Raw genomic sequence first — 27,775 nt, 5'->3', positions numbered from 1 at the left:
CTTCCTGTACATTGTGATGTGCAGCAATGTCCGAAGGCTCAGCTGCTGCAGGGGTTTCCCCTGTAAAAGCCGTCATAGTGCCCGGCAATGGGGGAGGGAGCGTGGAGTCTTGTATCTGGTATGGTTGGACTAAAAAGAGACTTGACAAGGTGAGACTATGTGAAGCATGCACTGATCCCACTGGCTGTAGTAAATACAAGAGGATTGTAGGGGAGGCCACTAACGTGCTTGGATAATTAGATTTCTAGCCCCCAACACCACCACCCCTACCCCCCCTGGTGTACAGTGTTGCAGAATAAACAGCGGAGTACAGCCCCACCGAATGGTGCAGGATTCATCACGGAAATGCTGCGGATTTGTCAGAAATCCGCAACATATCGAAACGCAACCGATTTAAGTCCTCACCGCAAGTCATCACGTACGGATTCTGTTGCAGAAACTTTCTTTAGCTTGTGGAGGAGATATTTATTTTACGCACTTAGGCCTCATGCACACGACCGTTGTTCGGCTCCGCATCCGAGCCACAGTTTTTTTGCGGCTCGGGTGCGGACCCATTCACTTCAATGGGGCCGCAAAAGATGTGCTGTGTGCTGTCCGCATCAGTTGCTCCGTTCCGAGGCCCCCGCAAAAAAAAAAAATAACATGTTCTATTCTTGTCCGTTTTTGTGGACAAGAATAGGCATGCCTACAATGGTCCGCCCATTCCGCAAATGGCGGAAGGCACACGGCCGTTTTTTGAGGATCCGCGGCTTGCTGACCGCAAAAAATGGAACGGTTGTGGGCATGAGGCTTTATATAGATAAAATGCCATCCACTTTGCTGCTACTGTAAATTCTGTGGATTTTCCATGCACATTTCCAAGCCTACAGCACAGCCCTACCCTAAAAAGTGTAATTTAAAAGAAAAATAGTACGACACAAATATACTAAGTAGTGCCCCCCCCCCCCCATTACCCTTTAAAGGGTTTCTGTCACCCCGCAAAACTCTTCTTTTTTTTTTTTGGATAGTTAGATTCCTCATAGTGCGATATAGCAGAATATAATAGTCTTACTTACTTTCATGCGGCCGATTCTTTATAAAATAAACTTTTATAATATGTAAATGAGGGCTCTACCAGCAAGTAGGGCGTCTACTTGCTGGTAGCTGCTGCAGAAATCCGCCCCCTCGCCGTGTTGATTGACAGGGCCAGCCGGGATCTCCTCCTCCGGCCGGCCCTGTCAGTAATTCAAAAATCGCGCGCCTCGCGTCATTCGGCGCAGGCGCTCTGAGATGAGGAGGCTCGTATCCTCAGCACTCCCTCAGTGCGCCTGCGCCGATGACATCACCGAAAGAGAAGACGTCATCGGCGCAGGCGCACTGAGGGAGTGCTGAGGAGATGAGCCTCCTCATCTCAGAGCACCTGCGCCGAATGACGCGAGGCGCGCGATTTTTGAATTACTGACAGGGCCGGCCGGAGGAGGAGATCCCGGCTGGCCCTGTCAATCAACACGGCGAGGGGGCGGATTTCTGCAGCAGCTACCAGCAAGTAGACGCCCTACTTGCTGGTAGAGCCCTGATTTACATATTATAAAAGTTTGTTTTATAAAGAATCGGCCGCATGAAAGTAAGTAAGAGCATTATATTCTCCTATATCGCACTATGAGGAATCTAACTATCCAAAAAAAAATAAATGAGTTTTGCGGGGTGACAGAAACCCTTTAACCACCTCCGGACCGCCTAACGCAGATTCGCGTTCCGGAGGTGGCAGCGCTGCGCACAGTCACGCATATACGCGTCATCTCGCGAGACGCGAGATTTCGCTCCAAGCCGGCCCGCGCATGCGCATCGCGGGCCGGCAAAAGTTAAAGAACAAGTTAGTCACCAGCCTGCCAGCAACGATCATTGGCTGGCAGGCTGGCGATTTTTAAAAAATCCAATCACAAGCCATATAACAGATCATATTAGTAAATATGATCTGTTATATGGCTTGTCTGCTCCTGTGCTGGTCCTTTTCGTCGGTTGGATCCAGCACAGGAGCAGACTTCACAGTGAGTAGCACCAACACTACACCTTAGCCCCAGATCACCCCCCTGCACCCCAATTAACCCTTTGATCACCCCTTTGATCGCCCCTGTCAATCACCAGTGAAAGGAAAAAAAGTGATCAGTGTAAACTGTCACTTTTTTTTTTTCACTAGTATTGGCTGTTAGGTTTTAGGGATAGTTTAGGCCCCTTGGTTAGGTAGTTAGCGTCAGTTAGCGCCCACCCCACCGCACCGCAGTCACTTTTATTCGCTGAATAGCGTATCGCTAATCAGCATTTGTACTTTTATAGTATCTGTAAGTGATCAAAACTGATCACGGTCAGATCTATAATAGTATTAGTGTCACTTTAGTTCGCCCTCCACCCAAAACGCAGTGTTTGCCCGATCAGGCCTGATCGGTCGCCCACACGTGCGTTCACCCACGCCCGCCCCACCGCAGTGACAAAAAATATATATTTTTTGATCACTGCACATTCATTTTACACGCACTGCGGCGATAAAAAAATCAGTTTTGATATTTTTTATCAACCGCAGCGGCCTCCGGTACTTCGCTAGCCTCCCCTTTGTAAGACAGGTTTGCTTTTTTTCTTGGGTAGTCTCAGGGAATACCCCTAAATTTAGTAGTCCAAAATGTCAAACAGGGGGTATTCTTCTGAAGAGGCCTACAGGATTCTGACCCAGTCGGATGAGGAGTGGGAACCCTCATCTGATGAATCTAGCGGGTCAGAATATGAACCTGTGGAAAGCAGTGGCTCTCTGACCCAAAGTTCGGACGAGGAGGTGGAGGTCCCTGGCAGCACCAGGCGTACCCGGCCCCATGTCGCTAGACCACAGGTTATGCAGGATCCGCTTCAAGAGCAGCAGAGTGGGGCTGTCGCTGCCGGATCACGTGGTGAGGCATACACCAGCAGCGCAGCCCTCCCTGGACCTAGTACCAGCACTGCCGTACAACATGGTGACGTGGCGAGCACCAGAAGGGCAGTTGAAGCTAGTACGGTGGCACGTGCACTAGTTACCCCGTCGCAGCCACCGCAAAGACAGGCCCGTAGAGCCCCTAGAATCCCTGAGGTGCTGGCAAACCCTGATTGGCAGTCACCAACTTCAGCCGCACCTGTAGTTCCCCCTTTCACCGCCCAGTCTGGAGTTCGGGTTGAGACGGCTCAAATCGGTTCGGCCCTGGGATTTTTTGAGCTGTTCTTGACTGCGGAGCTCTTGGACTTAGTCGTGGCAGAGACCAACCAGTATGCCACACAATTTATATCCGCCAACCCGGGAAGCTTTTATGCCCAGCCTTTCCGGTGGAAACCAGTCCAAGTTTCCGAAATTAAAATTTTTTTGGGCCTTCTCCTCAACATGGGCCTGACAAAAAAGCATGAATTGCGGTCATATTGGTCAACGCACCCGATTCATCACATGCCCATGTTCTCTGCTGCTATGTCCAGGGCACGATTTGAGGCCATCCTCCGTTTCCTGCATTTTAGCGACAACACCACCTCCCGTCCCAGAGGCCACCCAGCTTTTGACCGGCTCCACAAAATTCGGCCCCTCATAGACCATTTCAACCAGAAATTTGCAGATTTGTATACCCCCGAGCAAAACATCTGCGTAGACGAGTCCCTAATACATTTTACCGGGCGCCTTGGCTTCAAACAGTACATCCCAAGCAAGCGTGCCCGGTATGGGGTCAAATTGTATAAGCTCTGTGAAAGGGCCACAGGCTATACCCACAAATTTCGTGTCTATGAGGGAAAAGATCAGACCCTGGAGCCGGTCGGTTGCCCTGACTACCTGGGGAGCAGTGGGAAGACAGTCTGGGACTTGGTGTCACCCTTATTCGGCAAGGGGTACCATCTTTATGTGGACAATTTTTACACAAGTGTGGCCCTCTTTAGGCATTTGTTTCTAGAACGGATTTGCGCCTGTGGCACCGCGCGAACTAGTCGCGTGGGCTTCCCCCAACGGCTTGTAACCACCCGTCTTGCAAGGGGGCAGAGGGCTGCCTTGTGTAACGAAGAACTGCTCGCGGTGAAATGGAGAGACAAGCGTGACGTTTACATGCTCTCCTCCATTCACGCAGACACGACAATCCAAATTGAGCGAGCAACCCGTGTCATTGAAAAGCCCCTCTGTGTCCACGACTATAATGCGCTCATGGGAGGGGTGGACTTCAATGACCAGATGTTGTCTCCGTATTTAGTTTCCCGCAGAACCAGACGCTGGTATAAGAAGGTGTCTGTATATTTAATTCAATTGGCGCTGTACAATAGTTTTGTTCTCTACAGTAAGGCTGGGAGAACACGATCTTTCCTCAAATTCCAGGAAGAGATCATCGAGAACCTCCTTTACCCAGGAGGTTCCGTGGCCCCATCCCCCAGTGTAGTTAGCCGTCTACACGAGCGACATTTCCCCAGTGTCGTTCCTGGTACCTCAACCCAACCGTCACCCCGAAAAAGATGTCGTGTCTGTAGCAGGAGTGGAATAAGGCGTGACACCCGCTATTTCTGTCCTGACTGTGCTGACCACCCTGCCCTATGCTATGGAGAGTGTTTCCGGAAGTACCACACACAGGTACACCTAGCATAGGGATTGCATCTCACAGGACAGGCACACAGGGCTATTAGGGCCCTTTTACTCTCAGCTGCTGCAAACCTCTCCTTTCACCTGGGATAAAGTGCATAACGTACTTCGCCACATCTTTGGGCGATTTGCGCTTTGCACATTGTCCCATGGGGAAGGAGAGGTTTGTTCTATAAAGGTAAAAAAAACTAAACAAAAAAAAAATTACCGGTAAGTAAAAAAGTTAAAAAAGTTTAAAAAAGTTAATATGTTCTGTTCTAAAGTTAATAAAGTTATTGCTTTGCGGCCTGGTTTTTTCTTTTTTGTTTTGTTTTTTTTACCTTCCAGGTGGACCAACCGATCGACCAGCTGCAGCACTGATGTGCATTCGGACAGAAGCATTGTGCTGCTGTCAGATTACACGCAAGTCGGTGTATGCGGCGCTGCAAGACGAGATTTCTCCTCTGCAGTAAAAGATATGTTTGCCGAGGCATATGAGCTGAGGAGGTGGCGGTGTTCATATACTTTGGCAAACACTTTGTATATATAAAAAAAAAAATCCCGGCAATGATTTATTCATCCACATCGATTGATGTGAATGGAGAAATCTGGTTTGCCAGGGCATACGAGCTGAAGTGGGTATGGATGTTGGGCGGAGCTCCTATGTCCTGGCAGACGCCTTTCCCCTCCTTTTTCTTTTTTTGGCAGAGATTTTTTCATCCACATTGATCGATGCGAATGAAGAAATCTGTGCCGTTCATTTTTTTCTTTCAGCCCAGAGGCTGAACGGAAAAAAAAAATCTCATTACCCGTATGCTCAATATAAGGAGAATAGCAGAAACTCCTAATGCTGGGCATACATGTAATGATTGCGGAGACCCTCAAATGCCAGGGCAGTACAAACACCCCACAAATAACACCATTTTGGAAAGAAGACACCCCAAGGTATTTGCTGAGGGGCATATTGAGTCCATGAAAGATTGAAATTTTTGTCCCAAGTTAGCGGAAAGGGAGACTTTGTGAGAACAAAATCCAAAAAATCAATTTCCGCTAACTTGTGCCAAAATTTTTTTTTTTCAATGAACTCGCCATGCCCCTCATTGAATACCTTGGGGTGTCTTCTTTCCAAAATGGGGTCACATGTGGGGTATTTATACTGCCCTGGCATTTTAGGGGCCCCAAAGCGTGAGAAGAAGTCTGGTATCCAAATGTCTAAAAATGCCCTCCTAAAAGGAATTTGGGCCCCTTTGCCCACCTAGGCTGCAAAAAAGTGTCACACATGTGGTATCTCCGTATTCAGCAGAAGTTGGGGAATATGTTTTGGGGTGTCATTTTACATATACCCATGCTGGGTGAGATAAATATCTTGGTCAAATGCCAACTTTGTATAAAAAAAATGGGAAAAGTTGTCTTTTGCCAAGATATTTCTCTCACCCAGCATGGGTATATGTAAAATGACACCCCAAAACACATTCCTTACCTTCTTCTGAGTACGGAGATACCAGATGTGTGACACTTTTTTGCAGCCTAGCTGGGCAAAGGGGCCCACATTCCAAAGAGCACCTTTCAGATTTCACAGGTCATTTACCTACTTACCAGACATTAGGGCCCCTGGAAAATGCCAGGGCAGTATAACTGCCCCACAAGTGACCCCATTTTGGAAAGAAGACACCCCAAGGTATTCCGTGAGGGGCATGGCAAGTTCCTAGAATTTTTTATTTTTTGTCACAAGTTAGTGGAAAATGATGATTTTTTTTTTTTTTTTTTTTTTTTTTTTTTTCATACAAAGTCTCCTATTCCACTAACTTGTGACAAAAAAAAAAAATTTCCATGAACTCACTATGCCCATCAGCGAATACCTTGGGGTCTCTTCTTTCCAAAATGGGGTCACTTGTGGGGTAGTTATACTGCCCTGGCATTCTAGGGGCCCAAATGTGTGGTAAGGAGTTTGAAATCAAATTCAGTAAAAAATGACCTGTGAAATCCAAAAGGTGCTCTTTGGAATATGGGCCCCTTTGCCCACCTAGGCTGCAAAAAAGTGTCACACATCTGGTATCTCCGTACTCAGGAGAAGGTGGGGAATGTGTTTTGGGGTGTCATTTTATATATACCCATGCTGGGTGAGAGAAATATCTTGGCAAAAGACAACTTTTCCCATTTTTTTATACAAAGTTGTCATTTGACCAAGATATTTATCTCACCCAGCATGGGTATATGTAAAAAGACACCCCAAAACACATTCCTCAACTTCTCCTGAGTACGGCAATACCACATGTGTGACACTTTTTTGCAGCCTAGGTGGGCAAAGGGGCCCATATTCCAAAGAGCACCTTTCGGATTTCACTCGTCATTTTTTACAGAATTTGATTTCAAACTCCTTACCACACATTTGGGCCCCTAGAATGCCAGGGCAGTATAACTACCCCACAAGTGACCCCATTTTGGAAAGAAGAGACCCCAAGGTATTCGCTGATGGGCATAGTGAGTTCATGGAAGTTTTTATTTTTTGTCACAAGTTAGTGGAATATGAGACTTTGTATGAAAAAAAAAAAAAAAAAAAAAATCATCATTTTCCACTAACTTGTGACAAAAAATAAAAAATTCTAGGAACTCGCCATGCCCCTCACGGAATAGCTTGGGGTGTCTTCTTTCCAAAATGGGGTCACTTGTGGGGTAGTTATACTGCCCTGGCATTCTAGGGGCCCAAATGTGTGGTAAGGAGTTAGAAATCAAATTCTGTAAAAAATGATGAGTGAAATCCGAAAGGTGCTCTTTGGAATATGGGCCCCTTTGCCCACCTAGGCTGCAAAAAAGTGTCACACATCTGGTATCTCCGTACTCAGGAGAAGGTGGGGAATGTGTTTTGGGGTGTCATTTTATATATACCCATGCTGGGTGAGAGAAATATCTTGGCAAAAGACAACTTTTCCCATTTTTTTATACAAAGTTGTCATTTGACCAAGATATTTATCTCACCCAGCATGGGTATATGTAAAAAGACACCCCAAAACACATTCCTCAACTTCTCCTGAGTACGGGGATACCAGATGTGTGACACTTTTTTGCAGCCTAGGTGGGCAAAGGGGCCCATATTCCAAAGAGCACCTTTCGGATTTCACTCGTCATTTTTTACTGAATTTGATTTCAAACTCTTTACCACACATTTGGGCCCCTAGAATGCCAGGGCAGTATAACTACCCCACAAGTGACCCCATTTTGGAAAGAAGAGACCCCAAGGTATTCGCTGATGGGCATAGTGAGTTCATGGAAGTTTTTATTTTTTGTCACAAGTTAGTGGAATATGAGACTTTGTATGAAAAAAAAAAAAAAAAAAAAAAATCATCATTTTCCACTAACTTGTGACAAAAAATAAAAAATTCTAGGAACTCGCCATGCCCCTCACGGAATAGCTTGGGGTGTCTTCTTTCCAAAATGGGGTCACTTGTGGGGTAGTTATACTGCCCTGGCATTCTAGGGGCCCAAATGTGTGGTAAGGAGTTAGAAATCAAATTCTGTAAAAAATGATGAGTGAAATCCGAAAGGTGCTCTTTGGAATATGGGCCCCTTTGCCCACCTAGGCTGCAAAAAAGTGTCACACATCTGGTATCTCCGTACTCAGGAGAAGGTGGGGAATGTGTTTTGGGGTGTCATTTTATATATACCCATGCTGGGTGAGAGAAATATCTTGGCAAAAGACAACTTTTCCCATTTTTTTATACAAAGTTGTCATTTGACCAAGATATTTATCTCACCCAGCATGGGTATATGTAAAAAGACACCCCAAAACACATTCCTCAACTTCTCCTGAGTACGGGGATACCAGATGTGTGACACTTTTTTGCAGCCTAGGTGGGCAAAGGGGCCCATATTCCAAAGAGCACCTTTCGGATTTCACTCGTCATTTTTTACTGAATTTGATTTCAAACTCTTTACCACACATTTGGGCCCCTAGAATGCCAGGGCAGTATAACTACCCCACAAGTGACCCCATTTTGGAAAGAAGAGACCCCAAGGTATTCGCTGATGGGCATAGTGAGTTCATAGAACTTTTTATTTTTTGTCACAAGTTAGTGGAATATGAGACTTTGTAAGAAAAAAAAAAAAAAAAAAAAAAATCATCATTTTCCGCTAACTTGTGACAAAAAAAAAAAAGTTCTATGAACTCACTATGCCCATCAGCGAATACCTTAGGGTGTGTACTTTCAGAAATGGGGTCATTTGTGGGGTGTTTGTACTGTCTGGGCATTGTAGAACCTCAGGAAACATGACAGGTGCTCAGAAAGTCAGAGCTGCTTCAAAAAGCGGAAATTCACATTTTTGTACCATAGTTTGTAAACGCTATAACTTTTACCCAAACCATTTTTTTTTTACCCAAACATTTTTTTTTTATCAAAGACATGTAGAACTATAAATTTAGAGCAAAATTTCTATATGGATGTCGTTTTTTTTGCAAAATTTTACAACTGAAAGTGAAAAATGTCATTTTTTTGCAAAAAAATCGTTAAATTTCGATTAATAACAAAAAAAGTAAAAATGTCAGCAGCAATGAAATACCACCAAATGAAAGCTCTATTAGTGAGAAGAAAAGGAGGTAAAATTCATTTGGGTGGTAAGTTGCATGACCGAGCAATAAACGGTGAAAGTAGTGTAGGTCAGAAGTGTAAAAAGTGGCCTGGTCTTTCAGGGTGTTTAAGCACTGGGGGCTGAGGTGGTTAAAGGGGTTCTGCAGTGTGATGACCTATCCTCAGGATAAAGCCTCATTCACACATCAGTGTTCCACATACGTGCGCTGTACGTGTTCTCCGCGGACAGCACACGCCCTCATTAATTTTAATGTGTGTATTCACACATCAGTGTTTTACCACGGCCCATTTTAGCATCGCACCAGGACGGAAATCTCGCTCGTGTGAAAGGGGCCTTTAACCAACAGCTATTCTTCCTGACCTCCCCCATGCTTAGGCCTCATGCACACCAACGTATTTTCATTCCGTGTCCGTTCCGTTTTTTTTGCGGACCATATACAGAACCATTCATTTTAATGGGTCAGCGAAAAAAAAACGGAAGTTACTCCGTGTGCATTCCGTTTCCGTATGCCCGTATTTGCGTTCCGCAAAAAAATAGAACATGTCCTATTATTGTCCGCATTACGGACAAGGATAGGACTGTTCTATTAGGGGCCAGCTGTTCCATTACGAAAAATACGGAATGCACACGGATGTCGTCCGTATTCTTTGCGGATTCGTTTTTTTGTGGACTGCAAAATACATACGGTCGTGTGCATGAGGCCTTAACCAGGGAGATGGGAAAGCTGCTTTCTAATAACCTCTGCAGTCAAAGGGAGACGACACAGACCTATCCATGTTAGATGGTCGGCCGCAGTTTATCTCATGTGTACGGGAGGCATGCGTCTGTATTCAAAAAGGGAGAAAATCTGTCATTTTAATAGTAAATTAGTTTCATCTTTGGGTTTGTTTGCAGATTCCAAATTTCAAGTGTCTGCTCCGTAACATGCCCGATCCATGTAAGTATGTATACAGTGCTTGTTATTGCATGGGTTTTCCGGGACTTAGATATCGATGACCGATCCTCGGCTTAGCCTTAGATCATGAATATTAGATTTACGAGGGTCCAAAACTCGCACCCTCACAGTCAGTTGTTTGGGCAGCCACTGGTGCTAGTAACTAACAGCAGACAGAAGCAGTAATGTCCACTTTGTAGTGGACGTGCCGGGGTACTGCAGCTCAGCATTCACCTCCGTCCACTGTATAGTTTCCGGTACCGGCTACTGCCGGAAAGAGCTGATTGGTGGAGGTGTGCATGTCAGAACCCCACCAATCTGATACGATGACCTAGATTGAAAAACCTTTCAATGTATCTCAAACCCAAGACTAGACTAAAAAGGATGGAGCTGTTGAATTCCAACATGACCAATCCTTTTGCACTCAGAGGAGATAAGCTACTGATAGAGATGTCTGACAGCGACTTTCTCCTCTCATTCACAACACACGAATGGCTGGGTGAGCCGAGTGTGCATGGTTATGGGGCCGACGGCGATCTAAAGCGTGTGACCAGACTTAGGCTGGGTTCACACGGGCGAGATTCCCGCGCGGGTGCAATGTGTGAGTTGAACGCATTGCACCTGCACTGAATCCGGACCCATTCACTTCTATTGGGCTCTGCAGATGAGCGGTGATTTTCACGCATCACTTGTGCGTTGTGTGAAAATCGTAGCATGCTCTATATTGTGCGTTTTTCACGCAACGCAAGCCCCATAGAAGTGAATGGGGCTGCGTGAAAATCGCAAGCATCCGCAAGCGAGTGCGGATGCGGTGCGATTTTCATGCATGGTTGCTAAGATGAAAGTCTATTCACTGTATTATTTTCCCTTATAACATGGTAAAAAAGGGAAAATAATAGCATTCTTAATACAGAATGCTTAGTAGAAGGTCAATTGAGGGTTAAAAAAAAAAAATTATTAACTCACCTCCTCCTCTTGATCGCGTAGTTGCCGATCTCTTCTTACTTCTTTAATCAAGAGCTGCCGGCTAAAGGACCTGTGGTGACGTCACATCACATGGTCCATCACCGTGGTGATGGACCATGTGATGAGCTCAGTGACGTCACCACAGGTCCTTTGACAGGTCCTGAAGAAAGAACAGGAGACCGGCAGCTACGCTATCAATGGGAGGTGAGTTAATTTATTTTTTATTTTTTAACCCTCAATTGACCGTCTACTAAGCATTCTGTATTAAAGAATGCTATTATTTTCCCTTATAACCATGTTATAAGGAAAAATAATACAATCTACACAACACCAAACCCAAACCTGAACTTCAGTGAAGAAGTTCGGGTCTGGGTACCACAGTCAGTTTTTTTATCACGCGCGTTCAAAACGCATTGTACCCGCGCAATAAAAACTGAACAACGGAACGCAATCGCAGTCAAAACTGACTGCAATTGCGTACCTACTCGCGCGGGTTTGCCGCAATGCACCCGGGATGCATCAGGAGCCAAAACGTGACGCCCGTGTGAACCCAACCTTAGGGGGTCACATAACATGAATGGGATTTAGTTGTAAGACCATACATAGTCAGACACCCACCAATCTAAGGCTACATGCACACAACCGTATGTGTTTTGCGGTCCGCAAAAAAAAAAACGGATGACATCCTTATGCCATCCGTTTTTTTTTTTGCGGATCCATTGTAACAATGCCTAAAACGGACAAGAATAGGACATGTTCTATTTTTTTTTTTTGCGGGGCTACGGAACGGACATACTTATGCGGACAGCACACGGTGTGCTGTCTGCATTTTTTGCGAACCCATTGAAATGAATGGGTCCGCATCCTATCTGCATTAAAAATGCTGTAATCTTTTCTGTGGTGCCGATTCAACTGCACCACTGCCACATTGCAGCCTGCAGTATGTTGTTATGGAGCCTCTGACAAACTTCCACATGTCCTTGGCGAATCTCAGAAGGAAGACCTAGTGGTCAGTAGACCAAGGCCATGACATTACTAGAGGATCCTCATTCTGGCACAATGAAGGCCCAAAGGTCCTATAAACTTCATTTAGAGCCAATCACTTGTTGCAGGCACAGTTCTTATGAATATTATTCTCTCATGGTCAGCATTGAACAAATCCAAAATCTTCTCTACAAAGACAATGGGGGAGATTTATCAAACTGGTGTAAAATAGAACTGTCTTAGTTGCCCATAGCAGCCAATCAGATCCCACCTTTCATTTTTCACAGCTGCCTTGGAAAATAAAAGGTGGGATCTGATTGGTTGCTATGGGCAACTAAGACGGTTCTATTTTACACCAGTTTGATAAATCTCCCCAATGTGTGTTTTGTTTAGCTGCCAGGTTCCTGTTGGCACAATTCACTGTATCCTGTGGTGATATTATACTACAGTGTGCAGCCGCTGCAGGTCACATATCGCCACATTTCATGCACCCATATTTGTACATTACATATTGTTTTACAGTGAATTCTGGAATACGGGAATAAATGGGCTCACACAACTGTGAATAATCAGTGATTTTACTGAATAATAACAGTAATAAAAAAAGGCACAGAACAAATAGGGTTGCCACCTTTCCCAAAAATAAAACATGGTGGTGGGGAGTGGCATAACATGGGGTGTTACATCAATATGATAATATTTTGAGTTTTGCGCCTTTTTTTCCCCCAGATAAAACTATTTTTTATTAGTATTTTTTTAAAAGGGTGGTGTAGTGGCTTAATATTGATGACCTATCCTTGGAATAGGTCATCAATATCAGATCAGTGGAAATCTGGCTCCCGCTGATCAGCGGTTTGAAGGGGTTGCCTGCGCAACGTTTCCTTTGCAGCAGCTGTGCAGTGTAATTACAATACATTCATTTGAATGGGAAGAGCTGTTATAATTACATTCTTCAAGGAGACAATGCAGGTAAATATTGAAGAGGACATGTTGCTCGCTACACCTTCAAACAGCTGATCGGCAGTGTTGTCGGGAGTCAGACCCCCGCCGATCTGATATTGATGACCTATTGTGAGGATTGGTCATCAACATTAAGCCACTGCACAACCCCTTTAATATAAAATGCTGCGTTGGCCTCATGTGTGAACAGGTGTAATAAATGAGCTCTATGGAAAAGCAAAAAAACACAAAGCCAGAAAAAATCCATCCCCTCCATCTATTCCACTGCTGCCCCTGAACCGTGCGGCTCTATGCAGGAGCCCAGTTTGCCCTGGTTTATCATACAACACTCAGTGGGAGAAAATGTCTGTTCTGACGAAAACCTTCTCCATCTGCAAGAAATCTATGAAATCTTTCCCTCTAGTAATAGTCTCTATTACTGCAGTGTGCAACGGGTATCGCTAGACAAGCGCTCTGTATGTTTTACACTACAGATCAGGTATGGACAGGAGAACACTGTAACATGGAAACTTTACTGATGTCTGTGTGTTTGGTGTGACTAATCAGACACTGTGGGTTTCGGACGTTGGTAAATGTCTGGGTTGTGGCATCCGTAAATGGCCTAACTTGGAGCAGAGGGGTCAGATGGCGAGCAGTAGTTTTCTCACTCCTTTTCTGGAAAAAAAAAAAGACCCCCCCTTATGTGACAATCGGAGAGCAAGTATGCTCAGAATGATGGGGGGGTTTGATTTGGCTGATGTCACATTTGTATTGGAGGATCAGTCGGTAGCTTCCATTGCCAGATTTTCTAATGGAAACCAGATCCTATCATAGTAAGTGCAGTCCATCAGGTGGCGGTTGTTTTTGTAATTTGACGGGGCAACACTTACATTATTTTAACTTTTCTCCTCCTATAATAGATGGTTTTGTGGTTATTGTAATTTATTTTGCACTATTCTTTTTTTTTTTTTTATTTCGCAATTACAAAAAAAAGGTAAAATTATACTCCCGCTTTTATCCTCTAAAAAAACAAGAGAAAACAAACAACCATTCAATGTACTGGTACATATAGATATATACAGTGCCTTGAAAAAGTATTCACCCCCTTGACTTTTTTCGTGTTTTGTTACATTACAGCCTTAAAGGGCTTCTGTCACCCCACTAAAGTGATTTTTTTTTTTTGTTGGGCTAGTTAAATTAGTTATATTGCGATATATGACAATATAATTGTGTTACTTACTTTGATCCAGCAGTTTCAGCAAAAAACGAAGTTTGATCATATGTAAATTCGGTCTCTACCAGCAAGTAGGGCGTCTACTTGCTGGTAGCTGCTGCAGAAATCCGCCCCCTCCTCTTGTTGATTGACAGGGCCAGCCGGGATCTCCTCCGGCCAGCCCTGTCGGCATTTCAAAAATCGCGCGCCTGTGTTGAATCGGCGCAGGCGCTCTGAGATGAGGAGGCTCGTCTCCTCAGAACTCCCTCAGTGCGCCTGCGCCGATGACATTACCGAAATAGAAGACGTCATCGGCGCAGGCGCACTGAGGGAGCCTCCTCATCTCAGAGCGCCTGCGCTGAATGAACACAGGCGCGCGATTTTTGAAATGCCGACAGGAGGAGATCCCGGCTGGCCCTGTCAATCAACACGACGAGGGGGCGGATTTCTGCAGCAGCTACCAGCAAGTAGCCGCCCTACTTGCTGGTAGAGACCGAATTTACATATTATAAAACTTCGTTTTTTGCTGAAACTGCTGGATCAAAGTAAGTAACACAATTATATTGTCATATATCGCAATATAACTAATTTAACTAGCCCAAAAAAAAAAAAACACTTTAGTGGGGTGACAGAAGCCCTTTAAGTTCAATGTTTTGTTAAAGGGAACCTGTCACCTGGATTTTAGGTATTAAGCTGAGGACATGGGCTGCTACATCGCCGCTAGCACATCCGCAATATCCAGTCCCCATAGCTCTCTGTGCTTTTATTGTGTCAAAAAAAGATTTTATATATATATATAATATGATTCACATGTTAATTGATTCACCTGTATATATTGCTGAGATTTGGAGTTGTAATTTATGCTTGAAAAAGGCTCAAGAGCAGAGCCGAAACGTTGCACCACCTGGGTGATTAAAGGTTCACTTTTCTTTATCTAACGGAGTGCCGCTCGTTTTTCCGGATTTATATATATATATATATATATATATATTAGTGTGTAAATGAGGCTACTAACATTTCTGGAGCCCAGCCTTGCCCACTGTGAAGGAGCCCAGCACTGCCCCGCATACTCCGAATCTCCTTCTTGCTCCCTGACATCACAAAGCTAGAGCGCCGTAATCTCGCGATGCGCAGTGTCGGCATAGTGTTCCTTCCCTGTGCTTGCATCAGCCTCAGGGAACGAACTGCGCATGCGCTGGCTCACGCATCGCGAGATTACGGCGCTCTAACTTTGTGACTTCGGGGAGCAAGGAGATTCGGAGGATGTGGAGCGGTGCTGGGCTCCTTCACAGTGAGCGTGGCTGGACTCATCTCTCAAGCATGGAGGAGACGGGACTTATCAAAGATTAATTTACATATCTATAAAATCTTTTTTTGACACGATAAAAGCACAGAGAGCTATGGGGATTGGATATTGCGGATGTGCTAGCGGCCATCTAGCAGCCCATGTCCTCAGCTCTATACCCAAAATCCAGGTGACAGGTTCCCTTTAATCTGAATTTTATGTGATGGATCAGAACACAATAGTCTAAGTTGGTGAAGTGAAATGAGAAAAATATACACGGCTCAAAAAAATAAAGGGAACACAAAAATAACACATCCTAGATCTGAGTTAATTAAATATTCTTCTGAAATACTATGTTCTTTACATAGTTGAATGTGCTGACAACAAAATCACACAAAAATTAAAAATGGAAATAAAATTTTTCAACCCATGGAGGTCTGGATTTGGAGTCACCCTCAAAATTAAAGTGGAAAAACACACTACAGGCTGATCCAACTTTGATGTAATGTCCTTAAAACAAGTCAAAATGAGGCTCAGTAGTGTGTGTGGCCTCCACGTGCCTGTATGACCTCCCTACAACGCCTGTGCATGCTCCTGATGAGGTGGCGGACGGTCTCCTGAGGGATCTCCTCCCAGACCTGAACTAAAGCATCTGCCAACTCCTGGACAGTCTGTGGTGCAACGTGACGTTAGTGGATAGAGCGAGACATGATGTCCCAGATGTGCTCAATTGGATTCAGGTCTGGGGAACGGGCGGGCCAGTCCATAGCATCAATGCCTTCGTCTTGCAGGAACTGCTGACACACTCCAGCCACATGAGGTCTAGCATTGACTTGCATTAGTAGGAACCCAGGGGCAACCGCACCAGCATATGGTCTCACAAGGGGTCTGAGGATCTCATCTCGGTATGTAATGGCAAGAGAAAGGTGTTCAGGAGCAGCACAGCAAGCGGCTAGTGTAGAGCGATAATGGAAGTCATGCAGCAGCTGGGCAAGAGATCACAGATCCAAGGCAATCCAAAGGTATATAGAAAAAGTGGAGGGCCACAGCAGCATATCCAAAATCCTTCTTTATTTCAATCGATCACCGCATAACACAGCATAAAAACAGCAGCAACGTTTCGGCTAGGAATAGCCTTTGTCAAGCTATTCCTAGCCGAAACGTTGCTGCTGTTTTTATGCTGTGTTATGCGGTGATCGATTGAAATAAAGAAGGATTTTGGATATTCTGCTGTGGCCCTCCACTTTTTCTAGGTACCTAATGGCAGTCAGGCTACCTGTGGCGAGCACATAGAGGGCTGTCCGGCCCTCCAAAGAAATGCCACCCCACACCATTACTGACCCAATGCAAACCGGTCATGCTGGAGGATGTTGCAGGCAGCAGAACGTTCTCCACGGCGTCTCAAGACTCTGTCACGTCTGTCACATGTGCTCAGTGTGAACCTGCTTTCATCTGTGAAGACCACAGGGCGCCAGTGGCGAATTTGCCAATCTTGGTGTTCTCTGGCAAATGCCAAACGTCCTGCACGGTGTTGGGCTGTAAGCACAACCCCCACCTGTGGACGTCGGGCCCTCATATCACCCTCATGGAGTCTGTTTCTGACCGTTTGAGCAGACACATGCAAATTTGTGGCCTGATGGAGGTCATTTTGCAGGGGTCTGGCAGTGCTCCTCCTGTTCCTCCTTGCACAAAGGCGGAGGTAGCGGTCCTGCTGCTGGGTTGTTGGCCTCCTCCACGTCTCCTGATGTACTGGCCTGTCTCCTGGTAGCGCCTCCATGCTCTGGACACTACGCTGACAGACACAGCAAACCTTCTTGCCACAGCTCGCATTGATGTGCCATCCTGGATAAGCTGCACTACCTGAGCCACTTGTGTGGGTTGTAGACACTGTCTCATGCTACCACTAGAGAGAAAGCACCGCCAGCATTCAAAAGTGACCAAAACATCAGCCAGGAAGCATAGAAACTGAGAAGTGTTCTGTGGTCACCACCTGCAGAACCACTCCTTTATTGGGGGTGTCTTGCTAATTGCCTATAATTTCCACCTGTTGTCTATCCCATTTGGACAACAGCATGTGAAATTGATTGTCACTCAGTGTTGCTTCCTAAGTGGACAGTTTGATTTCACAGAAGTGTGATTGACTTGGAGTTACATTGTGTTGTTTAAGTGTTCCCTTTATTTTTTTGAGCAGTGTATAAATAAAACTATTGATGAGAAATAGACAACAGAAAATTGGCATGTACGTATGTATTCACCCCCTTTGTTAGGAAGCCCATAAAAAGCTATGGTGCAACCAATTACCTTCAGAATTCACATAATTAGTGAAATGATGTCCACCTGTGTGCAATCTAAGTGTCACATGATCTGTCATTACATATACACACCTTTTTTGAAAGGCCCCAGAGGCTGCAACACCTAAGCAAGAGGCATCATTAACCAAACAGTGCCATGAAGACCAAGGAACTCTCTAAACAAGTAAGGGACAATGTTGTTGAGAAGTACAAGTCAGGGTTAGGTTATAAAAAAATATCCAAATCTTTGATGATCCCCAGAAGCACCATCAAATCTATCATAACCAAATGGAAAGAACATGGCACAACAGCAAACCTGCCAAGAGAAGGCCGCCCACCAAAACTCACGGACCGGGCAAGGAGGGCATTAATCAGAGAGGCAGCACAGAGACCTAAGGTAACCCTGGAGGAGGTGCAGAGTTCCACAGCAGAGACTGGGGTATCTGTACACAGGACGACAATAACCTGTATGCTCCATAGAGTTGGGCTTTATGGCAGAGTGGCCAGAAGAAAGCCATTACTTTCAGCTAAAAACAAAAAGGCACGTTGTGAGTTTGCAAAAAGGCATGTGGGAAACTCCCAAAATGTATAGAGGAAGGTGCTCTGGTCTGATGAGACTAAAATTCTACTTTTCGGCCATCGAAGAAAACGCCATGTCTGGCGCAAACCCAACACATCACCCAAAGAACACCATCCCCACAGTGAAACATGGTGGTGGCAGCATCATGCTCTGGGGATGTTTTTCAGTAGCCGGGACTGGGAAACTGGTCAGAGTTGAGGGAAAGATGGATGTTGCTTAATACAGGGATATTCTTGAGCAAAACCTGCACCACTCTGTGCGTGATTTGAGGCTAGGACGGAGGTTCACCTTCCAGCAGGACAATGACCCCAAACACACGGCTAAAGCAACACTTGAGTGGTTTAAGGGGAAACATGTAAATGTAAATAGCCTAGTCAAAGCCCAGATGTCAATCCAATAGAAATTCTGTGGTCAGACTTAGATTGCTGTTCACAAGCACAAACCATCCAACTTGAAGGAGCTGGAGCAGTTTTGCAAGGAGGAATGGGCAAAAATCCAAGTGGTAAGATGTGGCAAGCTCATAGAGACTTATACAAAGCTACTTGGAGCTGTGATTCCGGCAAAAGGTGGCTCTACAAAGTATTGACTTTAGGGGTTGAATAGTTAAGCACATTGACTTTTTCGGTTATTTTGTCCTATTTGTTGTTTGCTTCACGATAAAAAAAAAAACATCTTCAAAGTGCCTTGCATTGTTCTGTAAATTAAATGATGCAAATCCTCAAACAATCCATGTTAATTCCAGGCTGTGAGGCACCAAAACACAAATAAAGTCAAGGGGGGGGGGGGGGGGGGGGTCTGAATACTTTTGCAAGGCACTGTATCTGTAGTTACATGTGGAAACATTATTATACTTGTGAGTAATACTATTGAGGTTTTGAGTCAGAGAAAATCCTCCTATTAATAAGAGTGGGCTCTGTAGCTCACTGCTTACACTATCTGTCTCCCATACAATTCACATCATAGCACTGACTCCATATATGGACACAGTCATATATGGGCCAGAGTGAAAGCAGGGGTCTCCTAGAAGCACTGACACCATATATTGACTCTGGTCAAAGTGCCTATGGTCACTTCTGTCCACCACTGAAATCAAGACTGGAACTTCAGTGGTCCGGTAAAAATAAAATACTAACACTGGACTCCTGCCATAAATACTATCTGGGCTGGTGGTTTGTTGGTGAGGTGGCAACCCTAAGGACAGAGGATACATTTCCAATTCTTAACCATTTAAAGAATGGGCATGTGCTTTAGCCAAACCCTCAAAACCCCTCTGCAATAATCTAAAAGTTATATGACTGTCACTTTTTAAATGTACCGTAGTTACCGCAAAAGAATCAATATGGCTGCCATTTATGGAATCGGAGCTGCAGTGTGACAGCAAGACTATAGTCATTGGGCACAGTTCTGGAGCAGCTGCAGCCATGAGGTATGGACACTTTCTCCTCTCCCTTGTGCCATGTTCTGATCCTTCTTTTGATCTAAAAAGATGTGCAGTACAATTAATCTCCTGTATGAAATGTGGTTAGCTTATTAACATGTGGCCAAAATGAACAATCTTGTCTGTTTCTAGATGCCTAACACGAGGCTGGATAGATCTTCCAAATGACCGTTTACTCTATATTCTGTTCTGCAGGTTTTCCGAAACGCATCAAGTGTTTGCCATAATACTTGTGTCAGCATACATCTCTGACTTGGGAGATGAAAATGAGAGAGAAAGCGGTATGTTTTGAATTGGTACATCATTTTCAATGGATGTGCCACCTAAATGTATCTTCTGACATGTCCGAATATAACATTGTTGGTGGTGGGGAAACAGCGTCTAAAATTAGAATGGTGAAAAGGTCCAATCAATCGGGAAATCTCTACCCATCAAGGATTTTGAGGTACGGAAAGCACCCTCAAAGTATGAGAGAGAGGAGCTTAGCCTTTGTTTCAGGAATCAGTGGGGACCAAGAGAAAAATACGTGAGTTGAATCTCCTATTGTATTCTATGGCTTGGTGAAGCTACAAATATGGCAAACCGATTCTTATAACTCAGGCCTTTACAACTGTCAATACAGATCAGCCAGAACATTAAACCACCAGCCTTGTGTTATCTAGATCCTCTAAGCTGCAAATACAGCTCTAACCAGTTGAGGCATGGACTCCACAAGACGTCTGAAGGTGTCCAGTGATATCTGGCAGGAAGACGTTAACAGCTTTTAGCAGGGACGTGCACAGACATTTTGAAGGGCAGGGGCTTAAGTAAAAAAAAAAGGGCGCTTGTCATAATTTCAAAAAATTGTGGTGGCTGACAGAAAACAGTGTGGTGCTTATAGAACAGACTACACTGTGTAGAGGTATACTGTATATTGTGTGGCACAGTGTATGCTATATGTGTATAACAAACATATTTCACATTAAAACTTACAATTACTTGGCTTGGCCCTTGGGGATCTCGGACGCCACTTCAACACTTTGGCCGGGTGCTCGGTGGAGCTGATGTGTTTTATCCTAATGAGAGAGATTTCATAATAAGGATTTGGTAGAAGGGGCAGAGGGATAGCAGAGCAGGGAGAGGCTGGTGCTGCTACTAGGGGGTCATACCATGGGGGAGTAATAAAGCCCACCATAATGCCCCCCCCCCCCAGTAGAAATAACTCTCCTTATAATAGACAGTGCAAAAAATACCCCCTTGTAATGCCCCCAGTTGAGCTAATGTTCCATTAGTGTCCCCCCATAATGTGCCAGTATAAAATACCCCTATATAGTGCCCCCAGTAAATTCCCCATAGTGCTCCTCTCCCCCCTTCCTCCTAGTGCCCCCATAATGAACCAGTATAAAATGCCCCATATATAGTGCCCCAGTAGATGCCCTCAGTGTCCCCCATAGTTTGCAAGCATAAAATACCCTTTCTTAGGGCCCCCCAGAGATGACTCTATAGTACTCCTCTCCCTCCTTCCCCATAGTACCCACCATAATGTCCACTAGTATAAAATGCCACTGTACAGAGCCCTCCATATAACATACCCCTCAGTAAATGCCCCTATAGTGCTCACCAATAATGTGCCAGCAAGAAGTGCCCCCATAGTGCCACCTAATAATGAGCCAGTAAAAAGTGCCCCCAATGATGCCCTCCGGCTTTAATGTCACATTTCTCCCCCTCCATGTCACATCACCCCCTCCTTTTTACATCACCCCCTTCGTGTCACATTTCTCGCCCCCTCCATGGAAGCACTCCCCCCCCCCAATGGCACATTTATCCCCCTCCTTGGACCTGGCAGCAGAACATCTTACTTCCACCCCCCCAATGGCACATTTCTCCCCCTCCATGGGTCTGGCAGGAGGACATCTTCCTGCCAATGGCACATTTCTCCCCCTGCCCATGAGCCTGGCAGGAGGACATCTCCCCCCCCCCCCAATGGCACATTTCCCCCCCATGGGCCTGGCAGGAGGACATCTTTCACCGCCCCCAATGGCGCATTTATCGCCCTCCCCATGGGCCTGGCAGGGGGACATCATCTTTCCCCCCTCCCCCCAATGGGACATTTCTCCCCCTCCCCATGAGCCTGGCAGGAGGACATCTGCTCTCCCCCCAATGGCACATTTCTCCCCCTCCCCATGGGCCTGGCAGGAGGACATCTTCCACGTTCCCCCCCCCCCCCCCTTTCATTTTTCCAACCAACCCCCTCCAGTGGCAGTGGCACTCACAGTTTACAAGCACCGCAAGACACAAGCTCACTCTGCTCACAGACCGGTGACTGTAAGCTCAGCTCCACTGCTCCAGACAGGCTCCCTGGTCGCCACGCCGCCACACGTGACCAGTGACCTCGCTGACTGCAGCACTGAACACTGCAGCTTGAAAGCGCCGCAAGGTCCCGACACGCGCGGACTGGGCGGGCGCACGCACGGCACTTGAGTAAGTGGGGGGGAAAAAAAGGGGCCAGGGGCAGAAGGGGGCAGGGGCTCAAGCCCCCTTTGAGCCCTATGTGTGCACGTCCCTGGCTTTTAGGCCTATAAGCTGTGAGGTGGATTGGACTTGTTTTTCCAACACATCCCACAGAAGCTTGATCAGTTTGAGATCTAGAGAATTTGGAGTCCATCACCTTGAACTCTACCTCAAACCATTGCTGAGCAATTTTTGTGTTGTGACAAGGTGCATTATCTTGCTGAAAAAGGTCACTGTCATTAGGGAATACTACTGCCATGGAGGGGTGTACTTGTCTGTAAGAGTTTTATATAGTTGATACATGTCCAAGTAATAACCAGATGAATGCAAGGACCCAAGGTTTCCCAGCTGAACATAACCCAGAGCATTACACTGACTGATCTTCTGGTGGTGTCATCTCTTGATAGTGCACATGATATAACAGAAAATGTGATTCATCACTCCAGGCCTACTTCCATTGCTGGTCCAGTTCTGATGCTCAATGACTGGATGTCGTATAGGTGCAGTTTTTCCCCACAGAAATTATCGGAGACTAAAGAACCACATGCATATTATATATACAGATCTGTGTAAAACCTCCATATGGTTACCATACAAGTACTGTTTTTCCTCCCCGAAGGCCTCATGCACACGACCGTTCAGTTTTTTTGCGGTCCGCAAAAAACGGAAGCCGCCCGTGTGCTTGCGGAACGTAACGGGCGGCCCATTGTAGAAATGCCTATTCTTGTCCGCAAAACGGACAAGAATAGGACATGTTCTTTTTTTTTAAAGTGAAGTGAAGCAAAAACGGCGGCTCGGATGCGGACCCAAACAACGGCCGTGTGCATGAGGCCTAAAAAGAATGGATCTGAACACTGGGAACACTTCAGCACTCCTATAGTCATTACTAGGGTGTATATAGGAGCGTACAGTTTTATTCCTAAATTTAATATAGTAATGTATACCTCTCAACATTGAAAAAAAATAAGCAGAGAGGTACAATACTAGTGGCAATTATTTTTTACCTTAAGTCATGCCTGTAACCCCACCTAATCCCTCTCCATACATGTCCAGTCCAGAGACGTAATTACCATAGCGACAGACTATGCAACTGCTATGGGGGCCCAGGGCAAGAGGGGGCCCAGTCTTAGTTGGGATTATCTCTTCTTCTACTGGAGGTGAAAACTTGGTCAGGACTCTACCCTCTAAAGCAGGGATGCCCAACCTGCGGCTCTCCAGCTGTTGCAAAACTACAACTCCCAGCATGCCTGGACAGCCTACAGCTATCAGCAGGGCATGATGGGAGTTGTAGTTTTACAACAGCTAGAGGGCCACAGGTTCAGCATGCCTGCTCTAAAGGAACGACTTTTACCAAATGAGGCAGAGGCAAAATGGCCCAAAGGTTATTGAAAAGGGTTTAGGCGGAAACCCTTCTGTCCTGTGTGGGGGGCCTGGTTTGATCCTTGCTATGGGGCCCTTACTTCTTCATGTACGCCACTGGTCCAGTCTTCCTTGTGCTCCAATACAGTAAGTGTATGTTCAGACAGAGGATTTTGGGTGCAGCCTTCAGCACGGATTTGGAGCTGAATCTGCCTCCCATTTTATGCGGCAGAGGATTTTTGCTGCATGATTTTCAAGAGTGTGCCAATAATGCACAGGTCCATTTTTAGTGTGGTTTTCGCATGGACCCCTTGCAAAGCTGCAGCGGGAGCCTGCTCGCGGTTTAGCGCCATTCAATGGAGCAAAACCTAGAGTTGGTCTACATCAGGAATGCCTAACTTGCGGCCCTCCAGCTGTTGTTGCCCCAACACAGTAAGTAACGTTCCCCCTGCGCCCCACACAGTGATGTCCCCTTAACTATCCTCCCCGTACAGAGTGATGCTCCTTTAGTGCCTCCAAATTGAATACTGTTCCCACGATAAGCAGATCAGGTCTACTCTGGACTTTGCTGTCGGTTAAGCGCAGCATCATCATCAGTGCATCAAATCTGCCTGGCCAAACTACTGCTGGAATGGTAAAGCAGAAAGCGGATGAGTCTCATCTTCACCATAGTATTCAACTGACCTGCATCCTGAGGAAGCAGATACATTTAGCGTCGGCACATATGGCAGCCATCCAGAGTTTGTGGGACGGAGGCCAAAATTCAGGACTGCCCTGCTGGATCTGGGATGGTAGGGAGGAATGTTAAAGGGGTTCTGCACTTTGTTTAAACTGATGATCTATCCTCTGGATAGATCATCAGCTTCTGATCGGCGGGGGTCCGACACCTGGGACCCCCGTCGATCAGCTGTTTGAGAAGGCAGCGGCGCTCCAGGAGCGCCGCGGCCTTCTCACTGTTTACCGCAGGCCCACTGACGTCACGACTAGTATCAGTGACCTGGGCGCGGCTAAGCTCCGTTCCCTTGAATGGAGCTTATCCCCGCCCAGGCCAGTTGATACAAGTCGTGACGTCATTCGGCCAGCGGCCTTCTCAAACAGCTGATCGGCGGGGGTCCCGGGTGTCGGACCCCCGCCGATCAGACGCTGATGATCTATCCAGTGCAGAACCCGTTTAATTTTATGTAGTAAGATTCAATGAAGGAAGCGCGTGTAACTTCTATGGGGCCCAAGACTGAACTCCTTCTGTTCCCGATGTGAAAGTGCTGCATTTTTCTTGCAGCCTCCACTAGAGGGAGCCAAGTGCAAAGAGAAACTTCAGAGTAGAAGCTCTTATGCACCCAGCGCTTCCTAGTGGTGGCTGCAGGCAGAAAGCTTTGTAATATGTGAAGTAGGAGATTTATCAGTGTATTTATTTGTCTGGTGTAAATGCATTGAAAAATTGTGTTCAGAAAGAACACTATTTTTGATGCACCTTTTCTGACGTAGAGGGTGACTTTTTATTTCAGATTTCTTCTGAATAATAATTAAAAAAAATATCATAAATCAGATAACGGAGACGTTGGGTTCGTATTGCCCGTTGCCTGGGAGTACTTGATGCATGTGTACTGAGAAAGTGGTGGTGTCGTGGGGCTCTATGTACGCCCCTGGGAAGATCCATTTTATTATTTTACTTAATTTAAATTTGGAGTGCTGTATCACAAGTGGAGTTCTGACCACTAAATTTATTATAGCAGATTGGACCTAGAAAAAGACAAGGTGTTGAAATAAGCAAGTTCACTTTATGGACCCTTAGGCCAGTTTCAGATGAGTGAATTCAAGAAACACTCTCTGTGTGGGAGTGGGGTTTCCTGTCCTGAACTCTGCTGTTATACCCGGACCTCACAGCATTGAAATGCCTCTGCTGTAATGGTTTGTACTGACGGCATTAGGTCAGTACAATTTATTACAGATGATGCTGAGTAAGGACACACAGCATTAGGCCTCATACACACCACCATATGTGTTTTTGGAACTAATGGGTCTGCATCCGATCCACAGAAAATGTGGATCGTATTTGAAAAAAAGCATATGGATGTGTGCATGAAGCCTTGTAAATAATTACAATTCTGTGATGTCCTGTTACAAGAGCAGAGTTCAGGGTGGGAAATCACCCCCCCATGTGGAGCGTGTTTCCCACAGTGAATTCGCTTGCCTGAAACTGGCCTTAGGCGGTGACGACACATGGCGTAAATGCTGTAGATTCTCAGCAGTGGGTATGCATGCAGAAAATCCACAGTGTTTACAGTTGCAGTGAAGTGGATGAGATTTTCACAAATCTCATCCACATACTGCAGACATTTAAAGGGGTTATCCGATGAATAATGTAAAAAATGAAGATATCATATAGTCCAGGACAATCTCTTTCTAACAAAACTAGAACCAGCCCTGTACCTCACATGGATCCAGAGATCTCCTCATTCATTGCTCTACTAGATTTATATCAAGCTGGCAGCTCAAGGGGCGTGTCTTCTCTGCTGCAGCTCAGGAGGCGTGTCCATGCCCTCCCTATCACAGCTCAGGAGGCGTGTCCATGCCCTCCCTATCACAGCTCAGGAGGCGTGTCCATGCCCTCCCTATCACAGCTCAGGAGGCGTGTCCATGCCCTCCCTATCACAGCTCAGGAGGCGTGTCTATGCCCTCCCTATCACAGCTCAGGACGTGTGTCCATGCCCTCCCTATCACAGCTCAGGCGGCAGTCGAAGGATGAAACTGAGCATGTGCGGCCATCTCAGTGAGCTGGACAAAGAAAAAAGAAATTAAGTGGCACTATACAGAGATTTTATTGAATACAAATGGGCTATACAAATTACATGCAATTACTAAAGTATTCAGATCAAGGTGCTGGTTTGAAAACTGTAGAATATTTTTTGTGGGACAACCCCTTTAAAGGGATTCTGTCACCAGGATATACCCTATAGAGATATTTATATGTGCCCATCAAGTCTCCTTGTTTTGTATTAAATGATCCCACTCTTACTGCTTTGTGTGTCTTTTATTCTTCCTAAAAGCGATTTTATAGATATGTAAATTACCTTGCTAAGGAGCCCAAGGGGTTGTCCCACGATCCGTTGGAGCCCGGCCGCGCCCATCGTTCCGGAGCCCAGCACCGCCTACCAGTTAATTTATTCACTGCACTTGCCCTGACGTCGTTCCTTCCAAGCGCCATAATCTCGCGTGCGCAGTTGGATCGACGAAGCCTGTGCCAGTAGTCCGCACGGGCGCAGACTGCGCGAGATTACGGCGCTTGAAAGGAATGACGTCAGGGCAAGTGCAGTGAATAAATTAACTGGTAGGCGGTGCTGGGCTCCGGAACGATGGGCGCGACCGGGCTCCAACGGATCGTGGGACAACCCCTTGGGCTCCTTAGCAAGGTAATTTACATATCTATAAAATCGCTTTTAGGAAGAATAAAAGACACACAAAGCAGTAAGAGTGGGATCATTTAATACAAAACAAGGAGACTTGATGGGCACATATAAATATCTCTATATGGTATATCCTGGTGACAGAATAAAATCCACCTTTCTCCAAAACTGTAATAATCCAATGTGCAGATTTCTGTAAAATCTATTCCATACCTATGAATATCATTATGTGTGGGCCACAAGTCGTAGACATTTCTGCAACAAATCTGCCATCTGAGGGCATTCCCTAAATTCTATCTAATTCTGTTAACTGCACACAATAACTATTTCCTCTTAGGTTATTTCAGTCGTCCTTGGCAATGGGAAAAGATAAAATCCAACTGTCGTCACATCATTCAGTTTGGTTCCACAGATGATCCGTTCCTTCCATGGAGGGAGCAGCAGGCGGTTGCTGATAATTTGAACGCGGAGTTGCATAAGTACACAGACCGTGGACACTTCCAGAATACGGAGTTTAATGATCTTCTGGAGGCCGTGAAGAAACTTATTCCCACTCCTGTATAAGCACAATTTTGTACGAAGCATCTGGTTACCGCCTATAGTGTAAGGATACGTGCACACGGCCATGTCGTTTATGCAGATTTGTGCTGCATTTCAGCCCCCAAATCCACATGTTCCTTCATGATTTGAGCCCCAGATCATACCCTATGCATAGCAAAGTGCGAATTC

The 27,775-nt window shown here is 45.7% G+C and overlaps 1 protein-coding gene across 1 annotated transcript; it reads left to right on the top strand.

Annotated features, from left to right (window-relative positions):
• RBBP9 (RB binding protein 9, serine hydrolase) lies at nt 1-27,775 on the top strand. The gene is made up of 5 exons (XM_040429676.1): nt 1-149; nt 10,058-10,100; nt 19,676-19,781; nt 19,989-20,074; nt 27,384-27,775. The coding sequence occupies exons 1-5, from the start codon at nt 27-29 to the stop codon at nt 27,608-27,610; spliced, it is 585 nt and encodes a 194-aa protein (XP_040285610.1). The 5' UTR covers nt 1-26; the 3' UTR covers nt 27,611-27,775.

Source organism: Bufo bufo, chromosome 4 (assembly GCF_905171765.1).
Source record: "Bufo bufo chromosome 4, aBufBuf1.1, whole genome shotgun sequence".
In the NCBI taxonomy this organism is placed as follows: Eukaryota; Metazoa; Chordata; class Amphibia; order Anura; family Bufonidae; genus Bufo; species Bufo bufo.
The sequence above is the reverse complement of the archived record's forward strand: the minus strand, read 5'-3'. Positions and strand labels throughout refer to the sequence as shown.